Source organism: Oryctolagus cuniculus, chromosome 1, assembly GCF_051225735.1.
Source record: "Oryctolagus cuniculus isolate XC-2025 breed Fujian yellow rabbit chromosome 1, ASM5122573v1, whole genome shotgun sequence".
Classification (NCBI taxonomy): Eukaryota; Metazoa; Chordata; class Mammalia; order Lagomorpha; family Leporidae; genus Oryctolagus; species Oryctolagus cuniculus.
In genome coordinates, this window is record NC_142867.1 from 238,303,926 (window position 1) to 238,330,878 (window position 26,953).

Sequence of the window (26,953 nt, forward strand, 5' to 3'; positions counted from 1 at the left end):
GCCGTGGACACCCTACCCGGGGGGCATCCTGAGCAGCCTGTGGCTCGCTGGGCTCCCTGCCTTCTGGCATTGCAGGGCAGTGCCTGGGAGGGCTCAATATTCCCTCTGCCCTGGGAGCTGCAGCCTGGAGAGAGCTCTGCCAGGCAAGGGCAGGTCTGATTGTGGGTCCTGCCTGGACCCCTGGGCCTGGGCCCCTCCCTCTGGCCAGGCTCCTTCTGAGAGAGAGAACTGATATGGGCGGGGGCACTGCTTTGGCCAAGGCTGTGTGCTTTATCTACCTGTCCTCACTTCCTCTTTCCTCCTTCCAGACAAACGATGCAGCCGGCAACACGTGGAACTGGCTCTACTTCATCCCTCTCATCATCATCGGCTCCTTCTTCATGCTCAACCTGGTGCTGGGTGTGCTCTCAGGGTAAGAGGCACACAGGGCTTGTGCAGGTGCCCCTCTGTCTTCTCAGGCTAAGGGGAATGGGCAGTGGAGCTGGACCTGGTCACAGTGGGGAGGGCACCTGGTCCCATGGGTAACCCTCTGTGGAAGTGACTGCCAGCATCCTGGGCCTCTCTTGCTCTGTCCCTTTACCATCCCCCACCTCCTTACCAGTATGTTTCAAGCTCTGGCTCTGTTGTGGGGAAGGGCTGCTGCCGTGTCTCCCCTGGTGTGGTCTGTGCCGTGTGTCCCCTGGTGTGGTCTGTGTCGTGTCTCACCTGTGTGGTCTGTGCTGTTTCCCCTGGTGTGGTCTGTGCTGTGTCTCCCCTAGTGTGGTCTGTGCTGTGTCTCCCCTGGTATGGTCTGTGCCTTCTCTCATCTGGTGTTGTCTGTGCCCTGTCTCCCCTGGTGTGATCTATGCCATTTGTCCCCTAGTGTGGTCTGTGCCATGTGTCCCCTGGTGTGGTCTGTGCCGTGTTTCCCCTGGTGTGATCTGTGCCGTGTGTCCCCTGGTGTGGTCTGTGCCGTGCATCCCCTGGTGTGGTCCGTGCGGTGTTCCCCCCTGGTGTGGTCTGTGCCATGTTTCCCCTGGTGTGGTCCGTGTGGTGTTCCCCCCTGGTGTGATCTGTGCCGTGCGTCCCCTGGTGTGATCTGCGCCGTGTGTCCCCTGGTGTGGTCCGTGCGGTGTTCCCCACTGGTGTGGTCTGTGTGGTGTTCCCCCCTGGTGTGATCTGTGCCGTGTGTCCCCTGGTGTGATCTGCGCCGTGTGTCCCCTGGTGTGGTCCGTGCGGTGTTCCCCACTGGTGTGGTCTGTGTGGTGTTCCCCCCTGGTGTGATCTGTGCCGTGTTTCCCCTGGTGTGGTCCGTGTGGTATTCCCCCCTGGTATGGTCTGTGTGGTGTTCCCCCCTGGTGTGACCTGTGCCATGTTTCCCCTGGTGTGATCTGTGCCGTGTGTCCCCTGGTGTGGTTTGTGCCGTGTCTCCCCTGATGTGGTTGTGCCCTGTCTCACTTTGTGTGGTCTCTGCCATGTGTCCCCCTGGTGTGGTCTGTGCTGTGTCTCACCTGGCATTGTCTTTGCCCTGTCTGTCCTGGTGTGATCTGTGCCGTGTGTCCCTGGTGTAGTCTGTTTTGGGGCTTCCAGGTAGCCTCAATGAGTACAGAGCCTCTCTGTCACAGTGGCCACACATGTGGCCTCTGTGTCTCAGCTGCAGCCTGGACCCCTGTCATTGCCCTCTCCTCTCTGATTGCCTCTTTGTGTGAGCTCCTCCAGGAGAAGACACAAAGGGCACAGGGCTGGGAGTCTCTCCTGGGCAGAGGTGTTTCCTAACCTCTCACTGGAGTGAGAAGAGACAGGCTTCCATGGCCTGCTCTGAGGCCGCCGCCCTTGCCTAGGGAAGGAGGTGGAGGGTGTTGGGCCTGGCCTGTCTCTGTGCCCCAGCCAAGCATCAGACTCCGTAAAAGGTGGGAAGAAAAAATCTCATTATTCCACCCTCGAGACTGCTGCTCAGGTCTAGGACTCTGGACGCGGGGTGGGAAGAGTCTGGTGGACTCCAGAGGCAGCTGACCCGCAAGCCTGAGCAGCAGGCATGCAGACAGACGGCAGCCAGGGGCTCTGGCTCGGAGACGCATCCTTAGCCGCGGTCCTCTGCCTTGAGGACGGGGTTGGTTGTCTCCTCAGGTCGTTCTTAGCACCTCCACAGGGGCCACAGAAGCCCGCAGCACAGGGGCCAGTCTGGTGGGGAAGCCAGGGAAAGCTGGGGCTCCAAGAGGGCACCTGGGTAAGGGGTTTCTCAGGTGAGAGCCAGAGAGGGTCTAGGAATGAGCCAGGCTGAGAAAGCTGGGGCAGGGTCCACAGAGCAGAGGGTGGCACATGGGCTGCGAGGCTAAGGGTACAGTGCAGAAAGAGAGCTCAGAGACCAGCGGGCACTGGCAGCGACCAGGCTTCTGGGGAGTGTGGGCTTTGTGCTGAGCATACTGCACTGTGGGAGAGTGGAGGGAACACCAGGGGTTTCTGGGACAGAGCAGCACGTGCCTCCTCCTGTGCCGAGCATACAGGCAGGGCTGGAGGTGGGAGGGGAGGCAGAGGGCAGAGCTATGTATGTGGAGGGGCGATGCATCTTCCCAGCTGCTTTCCCACCTGTAGGCTCTCTGCCCTCTGGGAGAGGGAATGGGGGTGATTTCCTGGTTAGCCCAGCTGAGCCCTCCCTCAGGTGTCCAGTCCCAGCAGAGGGACCCCTGGGCTCTCTTCTGGTCCTGAGAGCCAGGGCCGGCACTCCTGTGCATGCTCTGCCTGGGGTGGATGCTGGTTCTGGGAGCTGGTCCAGCCTCGGTGTGGTCATGTCTGTCAGGAACTGCAGGAGGGAGCTGCTCGGAGCTGATTCAGTCTCATTCTTCCTCCTTTCTGGGGCTCTTGTCCTCCTGGCATCCCAGAGAAGTGGAGCTGTTGGTTCCCCTTATGGCCCTTCTCATCCTGTGAGGACAGGGCGAGCGGGTGGATGGGCCCTGCTGCTAGCCCTGTGGTAGGGACTGGACACCATTGTTAGTTTCTGTCGGCAGCACTCCTGACAGCTACAGCCGTATCATTACTCCCTGTCTCAGGGTGTGGCCAAGAGGCCACCGTGGACTCTGCCTGCCTTTACATTTGGGAGTGGGATGCCCAGATAGGAGGGTGGCAGGCCTGGGTGGGACGCTGGCCTGTCTTATTGCCTGGACACATTGGCCAGAGGCTTAGCGTCTGTCCTTATCAGACCCATGCACTCTCTCTCACTGTGGCTGTGTGTGTCAGGAGTCAGGACTGCCATAACACCACACCCAGCCGAGAAGCTTCTCTGCAGATACACGCATGCACGGTGTGGGAATGCCTTTCTTCTGGCTGGGAGGTTGGGGCTGGACATGGGTGTGCTGGACAGCAGATAGCAGGGCAGTCCTGGCCCATGGGGGTACTTGCCTAGGCCCGTGGTAGGTGGGGGTTTGAGCCATCTCTGCCCTCTCGAATGCTCCCTCTGTGCACCAAGGAGATGTCTCTGTGAGCTGCAGGTTGTCTTGGGGAGCAAGGAGCTTAGTAGGAGCTGAGCAGCGCCCTCCTTGTGCTCAGTTTAGAAGAGCTGGAGTTTCCTGCCCTGGCCTTTTGCTAGTGCCCCTTCCCCTGGGGGTGGCACACCTCTGGGCTGTGGTCTCCTGATGACTTACTTGTCCATCCCCGGCACCTCCAGAGAGTTTGCTAAGGAGCGCGAGAGAGTGGAGAACCGCCGCGCCTTCCTGAAGCTCCGGCGGCAGCAGCAGATTGAGCGGGAGCTCAACGGGTACCTGGAGTGGATCTTCAAGGCTGGTGAGAGCCAGTAGGAGTGGGCTGCCCAGCTCCTGGCCCCAAGCCCCTTCTGCAGCCAGCTGGGGTCCCCTGCTTTGCATGGAGTTTGATGGAGGGAAGTTGAGGCTCTAAAGGTTTCTCTGCGACTACCCAGGGGCCTGGCCCCAGGCAACCACATGGCTCCGAGGACCTGGCTTCTCTAATGGGGGATTAAAAGCCAAGGCACAGCTGAAGCTGGGCTCTGCCATTTGGATTCAAGTACTGTGCCCTTGACCTGCCCTTGACCTGGGTCTCTCCCTGGTCCAGGCGCTATCTGCCAGGTGGGGTACTTGTTCCTGCCTCGTGAGGCTTCACAAGGACTCCCCTGAGAGGCAGCCACCTGTGGGGCAGGGTCAGGTGTTGCTGGGGACACAAGACAGACTTGAGGCAGCTGGGCCCTGTCTGTGGACCGTGGTCTGGGTCAGGCCCTGCTGTGTCCTGGAAGTATAAGGGCTAAGAAGGCCATGGCAGGGTCTTCTGCTGGGGCTGGGAGGGCTCTGACCAAGGCTATTTCCCCTTGCAGAGGAAGTCATGCTGGCTGAGGAGGACAGGAACGCAGAGGAGAAGTCCCCTCTGGATGGTAGGTGGCTCTGGTTGCCCTCCTGGTGTTGGGAGAGCGCAGCTGGCTGGTGGACCGTGGTGTGTTCCCTGGGCTTGGTGCCTGCACCTCTGTCACGTGATAGACCTGAGGCTGAAGTCTGACGTCATCACCTGAGCAGGTTCTGTGGATGGTGCTGCTTCTGCAGTCTTAAAGCTGCAGGTTGAAACCACACTGTGTCCCAGGGCGTGGGCTGCTGCTCCCAAGGGCCATGGGAAGACCCTGGGACCACCAGGGGCCACTGAGGCTGGGGTGAGGCCATAGCAGCAGGAAGGCCCTCTCTCCACACCCACTGCTCAGGTGAGCGCCAGGCAGCAGGGCCACAGCTGCTGCCACTCGGTGGCCCCCATGCTCTGAGCAGCTCTGCACTGAGCCCTTGGCAGCCCTGCCTTGCTCCAGATGGCTGCTCCTGGTCTCCCTGGTGGCCAGGCCTCTCCACTGACCTCACTGTGGAAGGAAGGGAAAGTGACCACCCACCTTCAGAACTTCCTTGTTCTTTGTGCTGGGACTGAGGGGTCCCAGGGCTGGGGACATCCTGCCTCATCCTCAGCGCAGACAGAGGCCAGGGGTGGCCACTTGTGGGGAGGCTAAGCCCACGCAGGTCACTCACAGCGTCCCCCGCTCTGCTTAAAGCAGTGTTGAAGAGAGCAGCTGCCAAGAAGAGCAGAAGCGACCTGATCCAGGCCGAGGAGGGGGAGGGCCGGCTCACAGGCCTCTGTGCTCCCGGTGAGTACCCTTGGCTTTGCGTGGCCTGGCCCTGGACCCAGTGTGCACTGGCCCTCCCGACGCCAGCTGCAGCAGGGCTGTCTTCGTGCCCCAGTGCCTGCTCCTTCATCTCATGGGCCTTGCTGTCTCCCACAGGGGCATACAGCCCTGGTCATATCTGGAGGCCAGACCTTTACACAGTCCTGTAAGGGGCAGAGGTTTCTGGCCACGTCCCCCACCTTCCCTGGGCTATGCCTTGGAGGCCCTCACCTCATCCCCTGCTTCCCCCTCTGTGAAAAGGAAATCCTGGGGAATTTACCCCCACAGCTGTTTAGTCCCCTTAGCACCTGAGTGTCCAGGTTGTCCTCCACCATGGCCTGTTCCTCAGCCTATGTCTCAGCTGGGTGGGGGAGGCATGGACACTGGGCAGACCATGTTCATGTCAAGGTCCTGGGTCCAATCCAATCTTTTTTTTCTTTTAAAGATTTATTTATTTATTTGAAAGTCAGAGTTACAGAGAGAGAGAAGGAGAGGCAGAGAGGGAGAGCTCTTCCATCCACTGGTTCACTCCCCAGTTGGCTGCAATGGCTGGAGTTGGGCCTATCTGAAGCCAGGAGCCAGGAACTTCCTCTGGGTCTCCCATGCAGGTGCAGGGGCCAAGGAGTTGGGACATCTTCCACTGCTTTCCCGGGTCATTAGCAGAGAGCTGGATTGGAAGTGGAGCAGCCAGGACTTGAACCAGTGCCCTTATGGGGTGCTGGCACTGCAGGTGGTGGCTTTACCTGCTACATCATAGTACCAGCCCCTCCAATGCAGTCTTGAATTCCTTACTGTCCTAAAGATCTGTTTCCTGTTAACATTGTTTCATTGATGAGACAGCACACTGTAATGAAGCCACATACACAGCACTCTGCCTTGAACATGCCCAAATATGGGTACACACATGCACCCCCCCACACCACACTCCCCACGTACATGCATGCACACAGACCCCCTACATCCTCCTGTGTACATATATGTGCCTGCACTCCCCTACATGTGCATACACAGGCACACATATCCCCACACCTCCAAGCCCCTCATGTAGCACACACCTACACATGCAACATACCTACACACACATGCATGCACACACAGACTCCCCACATCCCCCCACGTACAAACATGCTCCTGTGCTATCCCCAACTGATGTACATGCACACCTGGTGTTGTGGGGTGCATGGATTGAAACACAGCAAGACTTTTGAAGTCAGATTAGGAGTCTGTCTTAGCCAGCTGGCGACTGCCTTCTCACAGAGCAGGTCTGGAGAAGACAGCCCTGAGTTGCAGGGGTGGGGGCTTTTTAAAGGCAGAACCTAATTTTATCAGACATTTGATTATGCATGTGAGCCTGTGCGAGCAGAAAGCAGGCATACAGAAGCAAGAAGCAGTTAGCTAATTCGCCAGGTTTTTTTGTAACCTTGACGCCACCTGTGCTTTCCTGTGTCTGCAGCCGGGAGTAGACAGGAGAAACCACAGTCTAGTGGCCTTGGCCATTATCAAGCAAGCAGAGGTACAGAAGCTAGAAATGGGCCAGTTACAAACTAACATTTAATTTTATGAAGAATAGGCCTTGTTTTAAAACAACCAAGCAAAATAACCTATCGAACTTTGAGTCCCTTGTCATACCGGCACCCCCTACATGGACACACAGGCACACACAGCATACACAAACATACACGCATGCTTTTGGGCTTCTCAGAGTTTCCAGTGACAGTGCAAGAAGATGTTTGTCCCTGGCCCCAGTGGACGCTGCCTGTCATTCTTGTCTCACTCTCTGCCTCTTCCAAAGTCTGTTTCCCATCAGATTTGTTCCGTGGCATGTCCTGATACCTCATCCACTTTTCTGTGCAGTCATTCATATTGGTCTTGTCAATCACAAGAGGCCGGTATATTTTATAGATTTGAGTCCTTTGTCACCTCAGTGGAATTTTAAAAAATTTTTCCTATGAGTGTTCTCCTGTTTCTGTTTCACATAGAATTTTTGTCCTGATTTTGTGAGGTGAGTTAAAGAGCTTTAAAAAGTCTTTTTCAATGGCCTGGTCTTTGTAAGTAAAATGAAACTATGACTCCATAGAATCCAAGAAAAAAAGAATATGGGCCAGTTTTGTAATCTATGCTTTGTCAGGAAATATTCCATTTTCTCTGAGTATTCAAACATTTTTTTGAGCTGTGTGTAGTATTCTCTTAAAAACTCTTCTGTATTCCGTCATTTCTGTGTTCATTCACTCAACAAATGTGTATTAAGTGGCAGTGACTGAATTGCTTGAAGCACTGAAGCTACAACTTTGAACTAAGCAATGAAGGTCCTTTAGCTTCTGGAGTTTCCATTCCAGTGGAAGCATCAGACAGCAAATTAGGTACACTGATACAAAATGTGTCCCAACACTAGGTGCCCAGGGCCTGCAGGTGCTGGCCTTGCACACCGAATGGCCAGGGATGGCTAAGGAAAAAGACTGCCCCTCAGTGGAGAGCTAGAGGAAGTGGGAACCCAGCCAGTGGGACGCCTGGGAGAGAGACCCACGGCAGGAATATGCCTGGCAGGTGTGACCTGGGGCAGCAGGAGGGGACAGAGAGCTGTGGTGGGCTGGGTCCAGGCAAGGATTCCAGGTGGCCCTGGCTGCGTTCAGAAGGCCAGAGCAGAGGCTGCTGAAAGACCCAGGACAGTGGTGTGCACTTGGAGGTAGCAGGGAAGGTGATGTGAAAGGGTTGCATTGTGGGTATACTTTGAAGATTTGCTGATCAGTTAGCTGGACATGGGTTAGAGAAAGAGAGGGACATTAGGACCACATCATAGATTTTGGTCTGAGCATCCAGGACAGAGAAGATCTGCCTGGGAATACTGGACTGCAGGGAGGAGTGATTGTGGGCACTGATGCCTAGGTCCAGCATGGGGCCTGGGATGGGTGCAGGAGACCCAGTGGGAGCCAGGTCCAGCATGGGGTGTGAGGGGCCTGGGATGGGTGCAGGAGACCCAGCAGGAGCCAGGTCCAGCGTGGGGAGTGTGGGACCTGGGATGGGTGCAGGAGACCCAGTGGGAGCCAGGTCCAGCATGGGGCATGAGGGGCCTGTGATGGGTGCAGGAGACCCAGCAGGAACCAGGTCCAGCGTGGGGAGTGTGGGGCCTGGGATGGGTGCAGGAGACCCAGTAGGAGCCAGGTCCAGTGTGGGTGTGCAGGTGCAGGGGCCCAAGGACTCAGATCATCTATAGCTTCTCAGGCACATTAGCAGGGAGCTGCATTGGAATAGCTGTGACTCAAAGCTGTGCTCTCGCAAGGGATACCAGTGCTTCAGCTCACTGCCCTACAGTGCTCTCCCCAAGAGTGTGCTTCTTAATTTACAGGAACTGTTAAGACATTTTAATCATCATCTTATCTCTAATTTTATCAGAGAGTAATTGCGAATTGTGGCCTTTTCGAGTTCAAATTACTTCATGGCTGATTGTAGGAGTCTTGTCAGCATCAGCAAAGCAGTTCATCCCAGTAGTTGAGACCCCGCGTTGTGAGTGCCTGTGTTCTGGTCAGATGAGTGTCTGCTTCCTGCCTGCTGGAGCGTTCAGCTTTAACAGGTGCCTGAACATTGACCCTTCACTGTAGTTGATGGATTCCTCATGTGCTTTTAGTGACCTTTGTGTGTGTAGCCATTTGACCAATAGAAAATGGGTGACTGTGTGTCTTCCTCACAGACTGTGGGTCACTCAGCACACAACACCTCCTGTGTGTCCCTGCTTCCTCCCCTGGACGGCACTGCCGTCTGACACAAATGCCGCTCCTGCTGCTGCTCCCTGCCCTCGCTGGTTTTTGTTTTCAGCTTGTGTTAGCCTGGTACCTTTCCTTCCCTCTAGTTCAGCTTTTCTGCGTCATTGTAGTGTTTCTGTAGATTGTGGTGACTGTCCTTTTCCTAAGCCTGTGTAATGGTCTCCCTTTCTGATGGGAGCAACTTTGCAGGTGACAGGTCTCCACAGTGCTCGCAGAAAAGTGTGTGTTATGAGAAAACTAGACATGGGCTTCAGAAGTTTTTTTGCTAAAGATCTTTATCTTTTGATTCTATTTTCCATGAACTTAAAAAAAAGGATTTCTGTATTTATTTGAAAGACAGAGGGAGAGAGAGAGAGAGGGAGGGAGGGAGGGAGGGAGGGGGAGAGAGAGAGAGAGAGATCTTCTATCTGTTGGTTGGTTCACTTGCCCAAATGCCCCCAACAGCCTGGGCTGGGCCAGGCCTACATCAGGAGTCAGGAGCTCCATCAGGGTCTCCCGTGTGGGTGCAGGGTCCAAGTGTGTGAACCATCTCCTGGCAAAGGCTTTCTTTTTTTTTCTTTTTCTTTTTTTTTAAAAGATTTATTTATTTGAAAGGCTCAGCAGGAATGGTCTGTTTTCTTCCATGGGTATGACATGAGTGCCAGGGATTGGCCCTGGCACATACAGCACAGCCATGACTCCTGCACGCACTGGGACAGCCATGTACTCCTGCATATACAGGGACAGTTGTGCACTCCTGCACATACAGGGATAGCCATGCACTCCTGCACACACAGGGAGAGCCGTGCACTCCTGCACACACGGGAACAGCTGTGCACTCCTGCACACACGGGGACAGCCATACACTCCTGCACACTCAGGGACAGCCGTGCACTCCTGCATATACAGGGACAGTCGTGCACTCCTGCACACACAGGGACAGCCGTGCACTCCTGCACACACAGGGACAGCCGTGCACTCCTGCACACTCAGGGACAGCCGTGCACTCCTGCACACACAGCACTGCCATGCACTCCTGCACACACAGGGACAGCCATGGACTCTTGCACACACAGGGACAGCCGTGCACTCCTGCACACACAGCACAGCCGTGCATTCCTGCACACACAGAGATAGCCAGTGCAGACACATGGATCCCCAGAGCCTGTAAGCACTCAGAGATTCACCTGGGCTTCTTCTTCCCTTGTCTGGGAAACTGGAGTGAGGCCCGGTCAAGGGAGTGACAGGGATAACTGGCACCATTGCTGCGACTGTTGAGGCTGGGGGCTAGTGTCCCGGAGGGTGTCTGGGCAAGTGGGTGTCTTGGGCTCCCCAGTGAGTGTGTCCGTGGGTGTGTCCGTGGGTAGGCGCTCCAGAGGCAGGTGTCTCCCTGGAGGGCGTGTCCACAGGCTCGTGCATGTCCTGGGCCTCAGCTAGCTCCTGTCTCCCAGGTTCCCCGTTCGCCCGTGCCAGCCTGAAAAGCGGGAAGACGGAGAGCTCGTCGTACTTCCGGAGGAAGGAGAAGATGTTCCGCTTCTTCATCCGGCGCATGGTGAAGGCACAGAGCTTCTACTGGACGGTGCTGTGTGTGGTGGCACTGAACACACTGTGCGTGGCCATGGTGCACTACAACCAGCCGCAGCGGCTCACCACGGCATTGTGTACGTCAGGGGCCTAGGGTCCCGCCAGACCCACCCTCAGAGTGTGAATGAGGGGAGGGCTTCTGCGTGTCCCGGGGGTGGCAGGAGCAAGCCAGGCTAGACAAACTTGTGTCTTCAGACCCGTAGGCCCTGGCCCTTGGAGACCGCCATCCTGTGAGACTGCTCCTGAGGAAAGAGGGTCCTGGTGTCGCGCACCCCCAGGGCTATCCTGGTTGATTCCTTTTTCTTTACAATTCACTGGATCTGGGGGTGCCTGTGTGCAGTGCTGATTCGCTGTCCCATGTCCAGAAGCCCCAGTCGGGGATCCCAGCCACCCACGTCCAGGGAACAGGACTGAGATTTCCAGGCTGACCCTTCCTCTCCTGGGGCTGCTGGCCACGTGGGACTGTGAGTCTTGGTGAGCAGTCTTGACCCCTCGCAGAGCGCTGTAAGCACGACCACGGCCCCTGCCTCTGTTTCCTGTGCTGCAGACTGCACTTGAGGCTTTGCATTCTCTAGGGGTCAGCTGCGCTCGCCCTCTTGCTGCCAGGGAATGGCACCTGCTTTGGGCTCCTACAAAGCCCTCACTCTCCCATTGAGAGCCGTGGGGCCCTAAAACTGCTCCACACACCTAAGAGCCATTTCTGGCTGTGGAGGAGAAGCTCCCTGGCTCTCAGTGCTAGCCACCTGGTTGGCATCCCCTGACCACTGAGCCCGAGTGCTGTGTGCAGGATTCCCCTGGAGCAAGCGCCTCCCTCGCCCCTCTCAGTTCTTTATTCCTGTCCTGGGCTGAGATCTCAGAACTTGGGGAGCTCATCCTGGGAGGGGCCCAGAAGTCTGGTGTTCTATGGTCTGGCCAGAGGCCTCGCTCTAACCCTCTCTTTTCTGGCTTCTCCTAGACTTTGCAGAGTTTGTTTTCCTGGGTCTCTTCCTCACAGAGATGTCCCTGAAGATGTATGGCCTGGGGCCCAGGAGCTACTTCCGGTCCTCCTTCAACTGTTTTGACTTTGGGGTGAGTGGGTGCCTGCTGGGATGCCCTGGGGGGACAGCATTCTCAATATGCTCTTGTCTGACCATACAGTGCCACCCACCATGTGTACCCAGCGTGGGCTGGGCTCTGTGATCTTGTGTGGGTGCAGAGGCTGGAGAGGGAGGCCTGCCCTGGCTGTGCCCGACAGAGGGGGGCGTCAGCCGCTATTGCTCCCCACATGCAGGTAGTCATCTTTTCCCTGTGACCCCTACCTGTAGCCCCTCAGGATCTGCAGTAGGCTCGATAGTTCCCTCTGTGCTGGGCCCTTGCTGGCCTCTGGGGGGCTCATTCTCTCCCCAACAGAGCTCAGGGCCACTGTGGTCCTGGTTCCCCAACCATCCTACAGATCTGGTCTTGAGCAGGCTTGGGTCTATGCCCCAGTGCTTTGAGGAATAGTGCTGGGCCATGGTGCCAGGCCACAGTGGCCTGCCCCTCCTGTGATCCTGGCCTGATCCCTTCATCAGCCTCGGCAGGACAAGGAAGCTGCTGCGTTGAGTAGGAAGTGCCCATGGCTAGCTGTGAGAGTTGAGACCAGAATGCAGGGCAGGGTCAGCACAAAAAGCATCTCCCCGAGACCCAGCAGAGGCTGTGGGACACTTGCCTGGGGTCTGTGGCCCTGTCAGCACCTGCTGGAGGCTCCAAGTGATGAGGGGAGGTTCACAGTCCTTGGGAGAGACTTGGATATCAGCTGAGTTTGCAGTGGCCAAGGACTCAGCCAAAATTTCAGCTTGAAAATTTGGCTTAATTTGAAATGTTCTCATGGTGGCACCGCACTTCTGTTAAGCTCTCATAACTCTCCCTTTGTAGATGAGTTATTGAAGACAGCTCCCTGGAGTCTCACCTCATTCCAGCTCAGCTCAGAGCTCAGCATTTAAGTCAGGTGCAGGTGTGGACGTAGCTCTTTAAGTATGGCTCCTTCACTCTATTGCCTTAAGAAGCTAGAGAAACAAGTTATCTTCCCCACAACCAATATACAGTCATGGATAATGCTGTCAGCATTCCTGTTTCTCAAGGGGACAGTGGGAACCACAGGAGACCCACTGGGCCACAACAGTTCTGAAATCCAGCTCAACAGATGTTGGGAATTCTTTAACTAGCTCCTCTGGCCTGGGAAGCCTCCTGGGCTCTTGGTTCTGCCCCCGGGTTGCTGTCCTTTGTCTTCAGCTGGGCACATTTCCCAGCCTGCTTCCTACCAGGAGAGTTTTGGGAATGGGGACACCTCTTTTTGTTTGGTGTTGTCCTGGTCCCCTTCAGTGCAAGCTGTAATGTCTGCGTGTCTGTGAGAACTTTGTAGATGTCTTGTGATCTGCTTGGGGTTGAGCCCTGCTCTGCCTGTGTCCTGTTGTGGTGTCTGAGGGCTGACACCTGCCTGCTTCACTGACAGGCTCTGTGAGGGATGCTGTCTGTCTCTTTGAAGTGTGACAGGCACCGTGTTTGCGAGTAAAAGTCACCATCTTGACCTCGGTCTCATCTTTCGACCATGCCATTTCATGTGCCACCTGGAAAGGGTGAGCATTTTCAAAACAAGCATACCCTGGCCTTTTGCTGATGGTGTGTTAGCTGTTTAGCTGTCGCTTCTCCCTGTGAGGTGGCGCCTTTCAGTGCTTGGTATAGAAGTCTGCGGTGGATTTCCTAGTTCATGACACATTGTCTACGTTTCACGCGACTGCAGGCAGCATCATGGCCACACCTCCTGGATGATCACTGCAGGACCCCATCCTCAGGCACCAGTCAGATTCTCCCTCTCTGAAGGGGAATGCCCAGCATTCTCTGAGCTGTGTGTTCAGGAGGCATTAAGGTCTCTCGGATTTGCTACTCAAGGCCCATTCTCTGGCTTTTATTACAGCAGTGTTCACTTCTGTTTCCACAATCTGCATTGATTTGTCTTTTTGAGGAACAAATTATCCCAACACTTTGTGGTTAAACCAGAAAACATTTGAGTGTTTCTGTGAGTGAGGGATCAGGATGTGATACCTGGGGTGCTCAGAGTCTTCACCGGTCATCTCAGGCTCATTTGGGGCTACAGAATTCAACTCCATGCCCATGCTAGTGGCTGTTGTCAGGCCTCAAAAACTCAGGTTCCAGGCTCCTATGTGCCTGGTTATGCAAACCTCTCCAGAGGTTGCTGGGGTGTCCTTAGAATAGGGCTTCTGGTGATCTGAGAAAGAGCTGGGGCACCCAGGACAGAGAAGCAAGGGTCTTTTGTAGCCTCGGCTCACGGGTGACGTCCCTGACTCCTGCACTGTTCTCTTTGCCAAGAGTGAGTCTTGGCCCAGCCTATCCTCCAGGGGATGGGATTATGTGAAGAGTGACAATCGGGTGATGAGAATTTTGGAGGCTGTCTTGGAGGCTGCCTACTATGTGAACCAGTGGGGACAAATTTTGAGAATTAGTAGAAAACAGGAGAGATGCTGGAAGACTGCCAGCAAGAGGGAACTTAGAAAACTACTATCTTCGGCCCAAGCAAACATCTAGGTATTTGCTGATGATAATAAAAATCAGTGGTGATGATAAAGGGCCAGTGAGTGGTCGCTGGGAACAGATCAGTGAGCCTGCCCCGGCTGCAGCATTGGCAGGCCATCCCAGACGCTGCCCCAGCCGCAGTGTTGGCTGGCCATCCCAGATGGGCCTGGTTGTCGGCAGGACATCTGCTGCTCTCTGAACGAGGCATTTGTGGGAAAGGCAGAGCAGTGTGCGTTTCAGTGAACTCCAGTGCAGACAGAGGAGTGAGGACCTGTAGGAGGGACTGGCATGCTGCAGGGCTGTGGCCTGGCCTGTCCTCTCCGTGACTGGATACGGACTCTGACGCTCAGCTAAGGTTTGCAAGAGACAAGTACGGTAGAACTGAATTTAAGAGACAGATACTCAGCGTTTAAATTTCCCATGCCAATTGCAGACACGTAGGTTAGAGGAAATGAGAATGACACACATAAAGAGGACAGGAGTGTACCTGCACATGGGAGTCCCCAGGGAGCCCCACTGCGGAACTTCAGTTTGGACCCCTGCAGTGTCCTCTCTGCTGCACCCAGCCTCCCCTCCTTCCTGAGCCTCTCACGTGATGCCTTACCAGCTGGCCTCAGCCAAGGGCCATCTGAAAGGAGGTGTCTGCCCCTCGCCCACAAGCCCCAGGCTACCAATAGCGGTAGTGCCTGAGATAGCCCCATCAGGAAGACGTAAGGGGCAGGCCTGCCGCCATCTGTTCTCGGTGGTACATCCTGGCTCCTGGGCCCTGGGAGAGAGAAGAGCCTGCATATTTTGGAGGCAGAGCAGGACCAAGGAGGGGAGTTGCAGAGAAATGGGTTTTGAATTCTGAGAGGACGGCGTAGTGGCCTGGCCCCAGATGTGTCTAAGAAGATGCTGGCTTCACCTTGCTGTGACAAAGCTCAGGTGAGGCACTAGATGAACTGTCAGGAAACCGAAGGCCTCACCGTGCTCCAGGTCCTTTGTCTGCCTGGTGTATCTGGGGTGGGATGGGAGAGAGGACAGGTGCCAGGACCAGAGGGACTGTGCCCTTAGAGGACACAGCATGAGGTGTACTCCTCCACTCCTTTGGCTTGACTACATGCAGGAATCAGAGTGGGCACCCAGAGAGATGCTGCCACACAGGTGCACACTGCAGACAGGTGCACACGCTCATGGATGCCATGGGTGCACACACACACAGGTGCACACCCACAGATAGGTGCAGACACTCATGGATGCCAAGAGTGCACACACACACAGGTGCATGTGTAGACATGCACGTTCACAGATGTCATGGGGTGCACATGCACACAGGTACACACTGCAGACAGGTGCACACAGTCATGGATGCCACTGGTGCACACACACACAGGTGCACACACAGGTGCACACTGCAGACAGGTGCACACACTCATGGGGTGCACATACACAGGTGCACACATTCTCGGTTGCAAGTGCACATGTGTAGACTACACATTCGTGGATGTCATGGGGTGCACACACCCAGGTGTACATGTGCATACATGCACATATTCATGGATGCCATATAGTGTGCACACATACAGATGCACACATTCATGGATGCCATGGGGTGCACACACACAGGTACATGTGCAGATAGGTGCACACATTCATGAATGCCACGTGGTGTGCACCCATGCACATAACATTCATGGATGCACGTGGCGTGCACACAAACAGGTGCACATGCACAGATACATGCTTGGATGCCACGTGGTGTGCACCCACAGGCGCACATGTGCAGACATGCATGCGTAGGTGTGGATGTGCCTGAGGCTGACGCTGTTCCCACTGCAGGTCATCGTGGGCAGTATCTTTGAAGTGGTCTGGGCTGCTGTCAAGCCAGGGACCTCCTTCGGGATCAGTGTTCTGCGGGCTCTGCGCTTACTGAGAATCTTCAAGGTCACCAAGTAAGTTGTCCATGGCGTTGCAACTCACCTGTGTGCTCCTGGGCAGGGGAAGTAGACTGGGTGCCACGTAAGGTCGGGGACTCTGGGGGCTTGTTCTCAGGGATTCATGGTGTTCAGAAATCTGTTTCTGAGGCTTCTGATTGGTTTAACTACAAGACAGTCACAGAACAGCACAGGCGGGAAACCAGCCCAGCATGGCTTCCTCTCAACCTTGTTGTGGCTGTGCCAGTCCTTGGCGTCGCCCCCTACTGGCATTAGGGCTGCAGCGTGCACTCTGGTTTTAGTTCTTGCTGTTTCTTCTGTAGACACTGCAGTGCCATCACCCGCACCTGCAAAGCTAGCTTTGCCTGTGGCTGCCAGGAGAGGGAAGTTACCAGATGGAAGGGTTTTCATCATCCTGCCCCCACCTACCCTCCTGTCCTGCAGCTCCAGTCTGCCCTGAGCCAGCCTTGCGCCTGCGCAGCTCCTGATCCTGGGGCTAACTTCACCCTGGCCCTGCCCCTTCTGAGTCTCGGTGGCATTGATAGCAGCAAGACCCTGTTTTTGGTCCTGCCTTCCTTGGGTCTTTGGATGTGAACTGCCCTCGTGGAGACAGGCTCGGGGCAGTGAGGTGGTGCAGTTGGTGAGTGGAGGACTGGGCTGAAACCTCCCCTGGCTTGAGCTGTGGTGGGTGGACAGCAGTAGGAAGCCCACTCTGCAGCGGCCTCAGCCAGTGTAGGCTGTGATCAGCCCAGAGCAGGGACGCCAGGAGGCCGTGGGCTCCCCTGTCCTCACAGGGCCCCACCTGCTCCTCTGCATGGGTTCTGGGTGGCGTCCCTGCCAGCCTGGACCCCGGTGCTGAAGGAGCAGAAGCACTGACACTGAGGCCGTCAGGATCTGGGTTTGCAGCTCATCCCTCCATGGCCAAGGTCCCCTCTTGGAATCCCCATGGTCTCCTAAGGTGGACAAGATTCTGATGATCTTTTCTAGTCTGCTGTAAATCTAAACCCAAGCCCTTGTGAGGAGATGAAGGCTCACATGTGGAAGGGTCTGGGCAGGACTTTGTCCAGCAGGATCCACAGCCCCCTTGGCTTCCCTTACCCTTCCGTGACATGCTGGGGCGGGGCTCCAGGGAGGGTCCGTAGGGGCTGCCCATTCTCAGCCTCAGTGCCTGACATCAGGGAGCAGGAGGCTCTTGTGCTGGGTCAGGCTGGGTCCTTCTGCCACTAGCCCTTGTGTGAGAGTCCGAGAGGACAGCTGGGCTTCTGATGTGGGCAGCAGGGAGAGCACCACGTTTTAGGGCCTGGTGTAGTGCAGGGGAAGACTATTGTCCTGCCATCATTCTGGGACAATAGGACAGCATGGCAGAGGCACAGGCGTGTGGCTGGCCTTGCCGGGGAGGGGCTGGGGCAAAGCCATGCACTTGGGCACTCCTGGGAAGACCCCTTCAGAGATTGGGGGTGGCAGTCAGCAGTGAGTTCTCTTGTAGGCATGGATAGGGCCCGTGTGCTGGAGACAGCTGGTGGTGAAAGCGGCCGTGGTGTGGGATGATGCAAGCAGGCAGAGAGGCCAGGGGGAATCTTGATCGCAGTGTGCAGGGACCTGCATGTGGAGGGGAGCAATGCTGGTGGTGTTGATACAGCTTCTCCCACCGTAGGCCATGGACAGACCTGAACCGTGGCTCTTGCTGGCTGAAGGGTGTTGGGAGAGAGGGAATGGGAGGAGTGAGGATGAGGTCCAGGCTTAGGCTTGGCCTCCTGATGCGGGGGGGGGGGGGTGACCTTGCTGTGCCCAGGAGAGTGGCCAGGGAGCAGGGGGTAGGTTCTCTCTGCTGTCCCATGGAGCCCGCATGCTGATGAGTTCAGGAGAGCTGGTCTGAATTCCAGAGAAAAGCTCTGGCTTGGCATTGAGGCCTGGGGGCCCTCACAGTGTAGCTGCAGGGGGCCTGGGTGAATGTGGCTGGGGGGTTCCTGGGTGAGTGAGTGTGGCGAGGCGGGGGTACTGAGTGTGGCTGCAGAGAGGGTGAGTGTGGCTGCAGGAAGGGTGAATGAGTGTGGCTGCCCGGCCTGGGTGAGTGTGGGTGCAGGGGCCCAGGTGAATATGGCTGGGGGTGCTGGGTGGTGTGGCTGTGGGGGCCCAGGTGAGTGTGGCTGCAGGGGGCCTGGGTGAGTGTGGCTGGGGGTGCTGGGTGAGTGTGGCTGTAGGGGGCTGAGTGTGGTGAAAGAAGGCTGAGTGAATGACTGCAGGGGGTTGGGTGAGTGTGGTTGTGGGGACCCAGGTGAGTGTGGCTGCAGGGGCCTGGATGAGTTTGGCTGCGGGGGGCTGGGTGAATATGACCTCCATGCCTGGAGGGCCTGGCCAAGCAGAGCCCAGGTCCTGACCATGCCTGCCTGACTGACAGATACTGGAACTCCCTACGGAACCTGGTGGTGTCTCTGCTCAACTCCATGAAGTCCATCATCAGCCTCCTCTTCCTGCTCTTCCTGTTCATTGTTGTCTTTGCTCTGCTGGGGATGCAGCTGTTTGGAGGCCAGTAAGTAGCCCAAGATGGGGGGTGCAGGGCCAGGGGCCCTGGGGAGGTGGCCCCTCCTCCACCTGGCTTCCCTTGCTAGACCCAGGTACAGGGGCAGGTTGATGCCAAGGACGCAGGCCACTGACAGCCAGTCCCTGCTTGCCACTGGTGGGGCTGTCTCTTCCCAAGATTTCGTTTTCCTCAGGTTCAACTTTAAAGACGAGACCCCAACGACCAACTTTGACACCTTCCCTGCTGCTATCCTCACCGTCTTCCAGGTAAGGTTCCTGCTGCCTGCACCTTTGCATCCCCCACCCCGGGGGCTGGGGAGCCTCTCATCAGTTCCCTCTCACTCCCAAATGCAGGACTAGCAAGGCAGCCTCCAGTGTGCAGGCTCCATGACGCTACCCTGAGGGGCAGATGTAGCCTCTGGGGACCCCTGTCCAGCAGCCATGAGGCTTCCAGCCGCCCGTTTGGGAACCTGGAGTCACTCTAAGAACACAAAGCCAGAGCACTCCCTAAACATCTCCCAGTGTCTCAGGGAACCCCCCCCCCCCAAGTTATCTTCTGTATCTGGAAAGCTTGCCCACAGCTCCTTGGGAAGCTGAGGCTGAGGCTCCTGGGGCTGTGGTCTCACAGATGTGGACCCGACTGGCTTTCCTGATGGACAGCCCTGAGCTTGTCTGTCCTGCTGTGGTGTCTGAGGCGAGTGGGGGTTGCAGGGCTGTCTTCTTGCTCTCAGTGACTTCCAGGAGGCCCGGCAAGCAGAATATGCTGCAGGGTGGGGGCCCTGCTCCTCTCCCTGGGTTCTGGGGCTGCCAACCCAGCTTGGTGAGGAGGGGGCCTTCTGTCCCACTCTCGAAGGGAGGAGTCTTTCCAGCAGACTGCTGCACCCAAACTTGTCCTAATGACTTGTGCCTCCCTGGCCGTCCCCACACTCACACATCCCTGCTCACCCTCCCATTTGGGAGCCTGAGGCCTGGCTCACCACAGCCATGCTGTGAGCTCCTCCAGCAGAGGCCCTGGCCCCTGGCGCCAGGTGTTGCCCCTGTCCCTTCTTCCTGTGCCATTAAGTGCTTCAGGAGCCCTAGACCTCTGTCCTACTAACCCTCCTAGCACAGACTCCTTGACTGCTCACTGCTATTGTCTTTTCACATTGAAACCTCTGGCTGGTGACTCCCAAAATTTGGTCTCCTAACTGTTTCTGAACATATATTGGGTGATAGGATCTGTGCTAGCCTCTGAGTGTCTCCACACTGGCACCTCTGGGCAGGATGCCATAACTGTCCCTGAAGAGTGTGGTCTGGGTACACAGGGTACCATGGCCATCCATGGAGAGAAAAGTCTGTGATATCTGCACAAAATGCTATGGCCATCCCCTGGGAGTGAGGGCTGGGTGCACAGGGTACCATGGCCATCCCAAGGGAATAAGGTCTGGGTGCACGGGGTGTCATGGCCATCCCTGGGGAGTGAGGGCTGAGTGCAGAGGATGCCACGGCCTTCCCCCGGATGTGAGGTCTGTGAGCTCTGCACAGGGTGTCATGGCTGTCCCCAGGGAGCGTGGTCTGGGTGCACAGGGTGTCATAGCCATTCCCAGGAAGTGAGGTCTGTGTTCTCTGCACAGGGTGCCATGGCCATCCCCAGGGAGCAAGGTCTGCCCAGCCATAAGAAAGGGTTTTCTTCCTGTGGAGGTCACAGGGCCATTGCTGCCCAGTGGGACACTGAATGTCTGGGATGGGAGATTATACTCCAGGAAAAGCCATAGAAACAGCGAGGGGAGTCCAGGCTGGCTACAGTGTAGGTCTGGCCACAGGTGGGCTATAGAGGTTGGTGGGGGGTGGTCCAAGAATAGTCACAGGTAGGCTCCAGAGAGGAGGGGGTTGGGGGCAGATGTGGTCACAAGTGGGCTGTAGGGGTTGGGGGGGCCGCCTGGTCATAGGTGGGCTCCAGGGACTGGCAGGGCTGGGGTGGGATGGGGGGCAGATGTGGTCACAAGTGGGCTGCAGGGTGTAGAGGGGCAGGCTTGGTCACAGGTGGGTTCCAGGGGCTAGCAGGAAGGCAGATGTGGTCACAGGTGGGCCACAGGGGCAAGTTGGGAGCAGGTTTGATCACAGGTTGGATGGGTCTCGTCTTGGCGCCAGGCTGGGAGGCTTTACCCATGGGAATGAGGGCTACACAGCAGAGAGGTGTTGAGACTTAGGCTTGAATCCCCTTCATTGCATTTGAAGAAAGGGCCTAAGCCAGTCCCACAGTTAGAATGAATGCTCTGTTGGCCACCTGAGGCCGTGCCCCTCTGCTCTGAGCACATCAATAAAAAGACAAGGCAGACAGAAGCAAAGTCTCTGGACTAGAAAAAGAGCAGAAACAGGGAGTGGGAAACACGCTGTGTGAGGAGAAGGGGCTGATTGGGGCGTCCTGTAGCCGTCTGAGCATCTGCTCCAAGAACCAGAGGCTGAGGAGAGCTGAGGGCTGTTCTGGCTGGAGGAGGCTGCAGAGGTTGCCAGGACAGGGCCAGGCAGACTGCTGGCCAGACCAGGCCTGTCATTCTCACAGGACGAGTGTACAACCAGAGCCTGTGATGCTGGGATAGCACCTGCTCCTGAACAGGATTGGGAGTGAGGGTAGTGTGGCCCCTGGGGGCAGAGCAGCCTTGGTTCACAGTGAGCTGGAGCTGAAGCAAGGCCTAAGGTGGCATGGGATGGGCAAGACATGCCCTTGAAGAGCTGGGCGCAGAGAGCTCTAACCCAAAGGTCCGTCAGGTTCCTGTGGAGGTAAAGGGAGAACCCATAAAACACAGAAGGGTGGGGAAAGGCACCATGGGTTCATCTGGAAACAGAAACCCTAGAAGTGAAACATACAGCTATTCAAGCGAGAACACAATGGTGAACTGTAAACTGGACACAAGCCAGAGGAGAAGTGTGGGCCGGAAGATGCAGAGGGGCTGAGTCAGCTGCACACAGGTGGCCAGCAGTTGTCCAAGGTGGGAGGCCTGGACGACTCCTACAGCAAAGTGAGCACATGGAGGCTAAAGAGGAAGAATGGAAGGATGCAGGCCAGGCCCTTTGTGATGTGCAGGAGGGAGTGATGGTCCTCTAGAGAGAATCCTGATGAGAGGTGATGTGTGCCTGATGGCCAACTCCTCTGAGCAGGAATGCCAGGAATCCACAGGAGAGTGAGTCTGGAGTGTGGGGCACAGTCCCTGTCAGCTGAGAATTCTGAATCCAGACGGCTGTGACGGAAGTGTGAGGATGGAGCCAGTCTCCTCCAGACACAAGCACAGAGACCACTGATGATCAGTGCGTGAACTAGAAGAAAGCTAATAAACCAACTCAAGAAACAGGACACCTAAGCCATTTCAGAAATGAAATAATTAAAATTTTCTTACCCAAGTCACCAGTTCAGATACTTTTATAAGTATATTCTACTACATAGGAAGTAATTCCACTTTTAGACAAATAAATCCAGGGAATATAAAAGGAAAGCTTCCTTCTCATTTTTTTAAAGAAAATTTATTTATTTATTTATATTTTAAAAATTTATTTGACAGGTAGAGTTATAGACAGAGAGAGAGAGAGAAAGGTCTTCTTCCGTTGGTTCACCCCCCAAATGGCTGCCACAGCCAGCACTGTGCCTATCCGAAGCCAGGGACCACGTGCCTCTTCCTGGTCTCCCATGTGAGTGCAGGGGCCCAAGCACTTGGGCCATCCTCCACTGCCCTCCTGGGCCACAGCAGAGAGCTGGACTGGAAGAGAAGCAACCGGAACTAGATCCTGGCACCCATTTGGGATGCTGGCACCACAAGGCAGAGGATTAACTAAGTGAGCCATGGTGCTGGCCCCGGAAAATTTATTTACTTACCTAACTTTACTTGAAAGGCAGAGAGAGACACATACAAACAGAATTACCATCTGCTGGTTCAGTCCCCAGATGCCTACAGCTGAGCTGAGGCTGGGTCAGGCCAAAGCCAGGAACCAATTCAGGTCTCCCACATGGGTGAATTTTAACAGAGTAGGGAAGAAAAAGCCCTCTGTGATCAGGAAAAGCAGTCACCTGCCAGAAGCAGCCTGTGATGAAGCTGGATGGGCAGATCCTGTTAGCTGCTGGCACTGGGTGCTGAGCGCCTGGAGTGGGACTATCAACCCTGCTTTGTTTATGTCTGAAATGTCATAGCAGATTTTTTCTTAAAAAAAAAAAAAAAAAAAAAAAAAGATAAAACAACATTCCTTTCAAATAAAGACTCTGAGATTATGCCAAAGAAGAAAAGAAAATGCCATTTTACAGATGAAACATTTGACACAGAAACCCAAGTGGGGTCATCACAGATGGTGGGATAGTTTGGTCACCACTTAGAAAAACATGGAACCGATTCCTTTCTTGTGTCAGATACTAAAATCAGTTCCAGATAGATCAAGGCCTCAGTGTGAAAAGCAAACCTGAAATTGTAGAATATATGCAAGTGTGTCATTGTTAACCCAAGGTGGGGAAGGCTTTAGAGGAGGCTTCGCACAGACCATAATGGAAGGGATGGAAGCACAAGCTGATGCTCAAGTCAACATTTCTGTGCATCAGAAGACGCCACAAAAAGGTGAAAAACCAGAGACCAGAAGAGGATATTTTCAGTGTCAACAAGTAACTAACAGGATTAGTTTTCAGAATCTATCAGAAATTCCATAAATCAAAAAGAAAAGGAACGGGCATTATAGTGTAGAGGGAAAAGCTGCCACCTGTGATGCTGGCATCTCATATGGGCGCCAGGGCTGCTCCGCTTCTGATCCAGCTCCCTGCCAGTGCACCTGGGAAAGCAGTGGAAGATGGCCCAGGTGTTTGGGCTCCTACACTCATGTGGGAGACCCAGATGGAGCTCCAGGCTCCTGGCTTCGGACTGGCCCAGCCCTGGGTGTTGTGGCCATCTAGAGAGTGGAACCAGCAGAGGGAAGATTGTGTGTGTGTGTGTGTGTGTGTGTCTGTAACCCTGAATTTCAAATAAATAAATCTTTAAAAAAGACAGAAAAACAACCAAGCAGGAAAGGGTGGAGGACATGAGGACTACAAGGAGAGATGAAAGGGACAGGAAGTGACCTCTGTCAGACTGGAGGCTGGAGACAGAGAGCTCCTGGCAGGGTGCAGGGGAGCCGAGTGGTACATGTGGAATGGAGCCTGACACACATGAGTAGAATGTTTGTGGTTCAGGCACGTGGAATGCTCACAATTATTTCATATCCCTGAAGTGTTAAATAATTACTCTTCTACAGTGCCCATATTTGGTCATTAAGAACTGATAGAACCTAACAAAACAAACAAAACCCTGATAAAGGCCACCTACCAAAATCCGCCAGGGTGGTGATGGCTAATGGGCGTGTGTTTCTTTTTGAATTGATGGAAACGTTGGCACATTACTTATGAATATTCTAAAAACTATTGTGTTATACACTTTCACTAGATGAGTGATGTGGTATGTGGATTACATCTCAGGAAAAGAGATGGCAACAGGCATCATAATAGTAAAAGATTGGAAGTATTATCAAAGGAAAAACTGGGATGTCTGGTGTTCAGACCTCTGAAGCCAACAGAAGAAGGAGGTGGAAAGATGAGAGGAATTGGGAAAAACAATGCTTACCTGGAAATTATGTGATTATTTAATAGAAAGCTCAAGTGAGTCTGGTGGAAGTAATGAGTTCACAGTGTTGCTGGACACATAGTGCACGCAAGCATTGTTTTTCTGAGTGATGTTGTTCAATTGGAAAATCCATTACAAAGCTCTTATCCACAGCAGTAACAAAGGCTACCTGTGCCCAGGAGCAAATCTGAGAGTGTGCAGCAGCTTGTTGGAGGATTACAAAATGTCTTTGAAGAGAGGCCTGGGTTGTGGTGCAGTGGGTGACGCTGCCGTCTGCAGTGCCGGCATCCCATATGGGTGCCGGTTCAGAAACCAGCTGCTCCTCTTCTGATCCAGCTCCCTGCTAATGCCCTGGGAAAGCAGTGGAAGATGGCCCAAGTGCTAGGGTCTCTGCACCCATGTGGAAGATCCACATGAAGCTCCCGGCTCCTTGCTTTGGCCTGGCCCAGCCCTGGTCCTTGGGGCCATTTGGGGGAGTGAACCAGCAAATGGATGTTCTCTCTCCTCTTTGTCTCTCTCCCACTCTTGCTGTAACTCTTTCAAATAAAAAAGAAACTTTTTAAAAAAATGTCATTGAAGAGGGCTGTCGTGGTGGTGCAGTGGGTTAAAGCCCTAGCCTGAAGCGCCAGCATCCCGTTTGGGCACCGGTTCTAGTCTTGGCTGCTCCTCTTCCAATCCAGCTCTCTGCTATGGCCTAGGATGGCAGTAGAAGATGACCCAAGTCCTTGGGTCCTGCACCCATGTAGGAGACCTGGAGGAAGCTCCTGGCTCCTAGCTTCAGATTGGCGTAGCTCCGGCCATTGCGGCCATCTGGGGAGTGAACCAGAGATGGAAGACCTCTCTCTCTCTGTCTCTACCTCTCTTTGTAACTGTGTCTTTCAAATAAATAAAGTAAATCTTTTAAAAAAAAAAGTCATTGAGGAACCTGAAGAGCTGAATAAGTGAAGAGATATATTTTTAAAATATATATTTATAAAATATAAAATGATGACAGTGCCTGTTCTCATCCAATTTCCAAAAGGGCTACTCCCAGAAGTTAGCATGTTAGCCTTGTGGAAGAGTAAGTAAACCAAGACAATGCAGGAAAGAAAGAGGTTTTCCCTACCGCATGTCACGACTTTAAATGCTACAGCAGAGGTGTAGGATACATAGAAACCAAATACCAGACATGGACTAGAGAGCCAGAATTGTGCCCAAGCACACACAGGAAGTTGGTTGGATGGAAAAGATGGCTTATGACTCAATGGAGGGAGGATGGGATGTTCAAACATGAGTCTTGGAAGATTGATTGTCCATATGGAAAATAAAATCATGATAGTTGCTTCTGTTGGATTAGAATTTTGAATGATTCAAGGGCAGTGTCTTTATAACTGTGGGATGGAGAGGAACTTCTTTTTTGAAATGTATTATTTTATTAGAGAAAGAGAGGCAGAGCTCCCGTCTTCTGGCTCACTCCCCAAATGCTTACAATATGCTGAAGCTGGGAGCCAGGAACTCTGTGTCCCCAACATGGGTTGCAGGGACCTAACTTTGAACCATTACCTGCTGCCTTGCAGGTGCACATTAGCAGGAAGCTGGGATTGGAGCCCAGACACTCTGATGTGAGATACAAGCATCCCAGCAACGCCTTGACTGTGAGATCAGATGCCTGACCTGGAGTTTCTCAAATAAGATGTAAAAAGCAGAGTTAAAGGAAAAAACTGATGTACTGGACTGCATTAAATTTCACCATGATACAAAATACAGGCTAAAAGCAAACAGGGCACTAAAGTAAGATATTTCCAATAGGTGTCACAGATAGGGGATTACTGCATGCAAGAATACATAATAAACCTCACAAGTTCAGTAAGAAAGTGATGTGTCATCAGGGATTTGGACCAAGGAGTTGAAAAGCAGGGCTCAGGGGAGACCTCATGGCCCTGGGGGAGATATCAGCCTTTCACTCTGATTGGACTGGGAATGATCAGGGGGTTGGTAGTGCCAGGAACAGGGTAGGGATGCGAGGAAAACTGTCCCATGCCTCTGGGAGGAATGTGACTTGGGACAGTCACTTTGGAACATCTAAGCAGTTAGATGTATGTAGCCTACCATCCAGCACATTCAGTTCTAGACAGAGTTCACATACATATGAGCAGACAAAAGGGCTTGTCAGGAGGCCAAGGGGTGAGGAGTGGAAGAGCAATGGTAGCCATCAGCTTGAGTGCGTGGACTTGTGTGCATCTGTGGATTTGTGTGTGTCTGTGCGGACTTGTGTGGATTCTGTGTGTGTGGATTGTGTGTTTCTATGTGGACTTGTGTGCATCTGTGTGAACTCGTGCATCTTTGTGGATTCATGTGTGTCTGTGTGGACTCGTGTGCGTCTGTGTGGATTCCTGTGCGTCTACGTGGACTCAGTGTGGATTCTTGTGCATCTGCATGGATTCATGTGGACTTGTGTGTGTCTATGTGGATTCATGTATGTCTGTGTGGACTCGTGTGAATCTGTGGATTCTTGTGCATCTGTGTGGACTTGGTTTGGATTCATGTATGTCTGTGTGGTTTCATGTGGCCTCGTGTGTGTGTGTGTGTGTGTGTGTGTGTATTTGTGTGGAATCTGTGGACTTGTGTGTCTGGATTGTGTGTTTCTGTGTGGACTTATGCGCATCTGTGTGGATTCTTGTGCATCTATGTAGACTCAGTGTGGATTTGTGTGCATCTATGTGGACTTGGTGTGGATTTGTGTGCATCTGCAGGCATTCATGTGGACTCGTGTGTGTCTGCATGGACTCATGTACACCTATGTGGATTCGTGTGTGTCTGTGTGGACTTGTGTGCCTCTGTGGATTGTGTGTTTCTGTGTGGACTCGTGCACCTATGTGGGTCTGTGTGCAGAGGTGTGAAGTCCTCCCTCCTGCAGGACTTTCACCCATGCCCCGTTCTGTTTGCCAG

General features: G+C 54.3%; 1 protein-coding gene across 14 annotated transcripts in view; it reads left to right on the forward strand.

The window, feature by feature from the left end:
• Nucleotides 1-26,953, forward strand: part of CACNA1B (calcium voltage-gated channel subunit alpha1 B) — a 201,815-nt gene that overhangs the window by 57,004 nt on the left and 117,858 nt on the right. For 10 of the 14 annotated variants that reach the window (XR_016229208.1, XM_070068094.2, XM_070068043.2 and 7 more), the window contains 9 exon segments: nucleotides 309-412; nucleotides 3,641-3,756; nucleotides 4,298-4,354; nucleotides 5,006-5,098; nucleotides 10,305-10,514; nucleotides 11,393-11,505; nucleotides 15,805-15,917; nucleotides 18,298-18,429; nucleotides 18,614-18,686. Coding sequence is in view for 13 of the 14 variants with exons in the window: in XM_070068094.2 (XP_069924195.1) it covers nucleotides 309-412; nucleotides 3,641-3,756; nucleotides 4,298-4,354; nucleotides 5,006-5,098; nucleotides 10,305-10,514; nucleotides 11,393-11,505; nucleotides 15,805-15,917; nucleotides 18,298-18,429; nucleotides 18,614-18,686 (1,011 nt within the window). In the remaining variant the exon portion in view is untranslated. 14 annotated transcript variants of the gene reach the window in all.